The sequence below is a fragment of the Lissotriton vulgaris genome, unplaced genomic scaffold, assembly GCF_964263255.1.
Source record: "Lissotriton vulgaris unplaced genomic scaffold, aLisVul1.2 SCAFFOLD_1408, whole genome shotgun sequence".
NCBI classification, from domain to species: domain Eukaryota; kingdom Metazoa; phylum Chordata; class Amphibia; order Caudata; family Salamandridae; genus Lissotriton; species Lissotriton vulgaris.
In genome coordinates, this window is record NW_028255291.1 from 529,816 (window position 1) to 533,695 (window position 3,880).

Genomic DNA, 3,880 nt, shown 5'->3' on the forward strand with positions numbered 1-3,880 from the left:
TTATTCTTTAATTGGAAAGCAAACGTGCAAAATACAATACATACAGAGAATGCAAGAATAATACAAGTGCTTTATCAGTCATGTTGGCCCTTCAGGAAGTACAGTCAATGGATGTAAACAAGTATATACCAGACCCAGAGACGCTAACCAAGAGAGAAGTCTCAGACACATGCAGTGAGAGCTTTAGTTTGTCATCAATATTAAAACACCATCAGCAAACACACACAGGGAAAAAACGATTCAAATGCCCTGAATGTGTAAAGAGCGTTATCCAGTTATCAGGCCTACAAAGACATCAACGAACACACACAGGGGAAAAACCATATCATTCCAATGAATGTGACAGTAGGTTTAGTTGCTCTTCAGCATTAAGGAATCATCAGCGAACACACACAGGGGAAAAACCATATAATTGCACTGAATGTGTGAAGAGGTTTAATCGATTATCACACCTAAAACAGCATCTGCGAATACACACTGGGGAAAAACCATTCCAGTGCAGTGAATGTGAAAGAAGTTTTAGTGATTCATCAACATTAAGGAAACATCTGCGAACACACACAGGGGAAAAGCCATTCCAGTGCAGTGAATGTGGAAGTAGTTTTAGTCAATCTTCAACATTAAGGATTCATCAGCGAACACACACAGGGGAAAAGCTATTCCAGTGCAGTGAATGTGGAAGTAGTTTTAGTGATTTGTCAACATTAAGAAAACATCAGCGAACACATACAGGGGAAAAACCATTCAAGTGCAGTGAATGTTTGAAGAGCTTTAGTCAATTATCACACCTAAAACAGCATCAGCGAATACACACAGGAGAAAAAATATATAATTGCACTGAATGTGTGAAGAGGTTTAATCGATTATCACACCTAAAACAGCATCTGCGAATACACACTGGGGAAAAACCATTGCAGTGCAGTGAATGTGAAAGAAGTTTTAGTGATTCATCAACATTAAGGAAACATCTGCGAACACACACAGGGGAAAAACCATTCAATTGCAATGAATGTGAAAGTAGTTTTAGTCAATCTTCAACATTAAGGAAACATCAGCGGTCACACACAGGGGAAAAGCTATTCCAGTGCAGTGAATGTGGAAGTAGTTTTAGTGATTTGTCAACATTAAGAAAACATCAGCGAACACATACAGGGGAAAAACCATTTAAGTGCAGTGAATGTGTGAAGAGCTTCTCTCAATCATCACACCTAAAACAGCATCAGAAAACACACACCGGGGAAAAACCACACCAGTGCAGTGAATGTGAGAAGAGGTTTATTCTATTATCAGACCTAAAAAGGCATCAGAGAACACACACTGGGGAAAAACCATTCAATTGCAATGAATGTGGGAAGAGCTTTATATATTTATCAAGCCTAAAACAGCATCAGAGAACACACACAGGGGAAAAACCATTCAAGTGCAGTGAATGTGGAAGAAGGTTTAGTGATTTGGCAACATTAAGGAATCATCAGCGAACACACACAGGGGAAAAACCATTCAAGTGCAGTGAATGTGAAATTAGCTTTAGTCGATATTCAACATTAAGGATTCATCAGCGAACACACACAGGGGAAAAACAATTCCAGTGCAGTGAATGTGGAAGTAGTTTTAGTGAATCTTCAACATTAAGGAAACATCAGCGAACACACACAGGGGAAAAACAATTCCAGTGCAGTGAATGTGGAAGTAGATTTAGTGAAATGTCAACATTAAGAAAACATCGGCGTACACACACAGGGGAAAAACCATTTAAGTGCAGTGAATGTGTGAAGAGCTTTTGTCAATCATCACACCTAAAACTGCATCAGAAAACACACACCGGGGAAAAACCATACCAGTGCAGTGAATGCGAGAAGAGGTTTATTCAATTTTCAGACCTAAAAAGGCATCAGAGAACACACACTGGGGAAAACCCATTCAAGTGCAATGGATGTGGGAAGAGCTTTATAAATTTATCAAGCCTAAAACGGCATCAGAGAACACACACAGGGGGAAAACCATTCCAGTGCAGTGAATGTGAAAGTAGTTTTAGTGAATCTTCAACATTAAGGATTCATCAGCGAACACACACATGGGAAAAAACATTCAAGTGCAGTGAATGTGAAAGTAGTTTTAGTCAATCTTCAACATTAAGGATTCATCAGCGAACACCCACAGGGGAAACAACCATTTAAGTGCAGTGAATGTGTGAAGAGCTTTTGTCAATCATCACACCTAAAACAGCATCAGAAAACACACACCGGGGAAAAACCACACCAGTGCAGTGAATGTGAGAAGAGGTTTATTCTATTATCAGACCTAAAAAGGCATCAGAGAACACACACTGGGGAAAAACCATTCAATTGCAATGAATGTGGGAAGAGCTTTATATATTTATCAAGCCTAAAACAGCATCAGAGAACACACACAGGGGAAAAACCATTCAAGTGCAGTGAATGTGGAAGAAGGTTTAGTGATTTGGCAACATTAAGGAATCATCAGCGAACACACACAGGGGAAAAACCATTCAAGTGCAGTGAATGTGAAAGTAGCTTTAGTCGATATTCAACATTAAGGATTCATCAGCGAACACACACAGGGGAAAAACAATTCCAGTGCAGTGAATGTGGAAGTAGTTTTAGTGAATCTTCAACATTAAGGAAACATCAGCGAACACACACAGGGGAAAAACAATTCCAGTGCAGTGAATGTGGAAGTAGTTTTAGTCAATCTTCAACATTAAGGAAACATCAGCGAATACACACAGGGGAAAAACAATTCCAGTGCAGTGAATGTGGAAGTAGATTTAGTGAAATGTCAACATTAAGAAAACATCGGCGAACACACACAGGGGAAAAACCATTTAAGTGCAGTGAATGTGTGAAGAGCTTTTGTCAATCATCACACCTAAAACTGCATCAGAAAACACACACCGGGGAAAAACCATACCAGTGCAGTGAATGCGAGAAGAGGTTTATTCAATTTTCAGACCTAAAAAGGCATCAGAGAACACACACTGGGGAAAACCCATTCAAGTGCAATGGATGTGGGAAGAGCTTTATAAATTTATCAAGCCTAAAACGGCATCAGAGAACACACACAGGGGGAAAACCATTCCAGTGCAGTGAATGTGAAAGTAGTTTTAGTGAATCTTCAACATTAAGGATTCATCAGCGAACACACACATGGGAAAAAACATTCAAGTGCAGTGAATGTGAAAGTAGTTTTAGTCAATCTTCAACATTAAGGATTCATCAGCGAACACCCACAGGGGAAACAACCATTTAAGTGCAGTGAATGTGTGAAGAGCTTTTGTCAATCATCACACCTAAAACAGCATCAGAAAACACACACCGGGGAAAAACCATACCAGTGCAGTGAATGTATGAAGAGGTTTGTTCGATTATCAGACATAAAACAGCATCAGAGAACGCATACAGGGGAAAATCATTCAAGTTCAGTGAATCTGGAAGTAGTTTTAGTGAATCTTCAACATTAAGGATTCATCAGCAAACGCACACCTGGGAAAAACCATTCAAGTGCAATGAATGTCTGAAGAGCTTTTGTCGATTATCAGGCCGAAAGCACCATCAGAGAACACACACAGGGGAAAAACCATACCATTGCAGAGAATGTAGAAGTAGTTTCAGTGAATCATCAATATTAAGAACATATCAGCGAATACACACTGGAAAACCATTCAAGTGCAAGGAATGTGACAATGGATATATATACATATATATATATCAGGTCTAAAACAGCATCAGAAAACACGCACAGGAATCCTTCAAGTGCAGTGAATGTTGATGTAGGTTTTATGAATATTCAATATTAAGTACTGATCAGCGAACACACACAGGAAAAGCCATGTCATTGAAGTAAATGTGTGAAGATCTTT

General features: G+C 39.2%; 1 protein-coding gene across 1 annotated transcript; it reads left to right on the forward strand.

Moving 5' to 3' along the window:
• Window positions 1-11: 11 nt before the first annotated feature.
• On the forward strand, window positions 12-3,270 carry LOC147659180 (uncharacterized; the record flags this gene model as incomplete). Its single annotated transcript, XM_086951919.1, has 7 exons — window positions 12-158; window positions 216-630; window positions 715-798; window positions 1,135-1,441; window positions 1,526-1,861; window positions 2,199-2,450; window positions 2,535-3,270. Coding segments are annotated over 7 exons (2,277 nt in total), but the record flags the coding sequence as incomplete, so codon positions are not given.
• Between the last annotated feature and the right edge of the window lie 610 nt (window positions 3,271-3,880).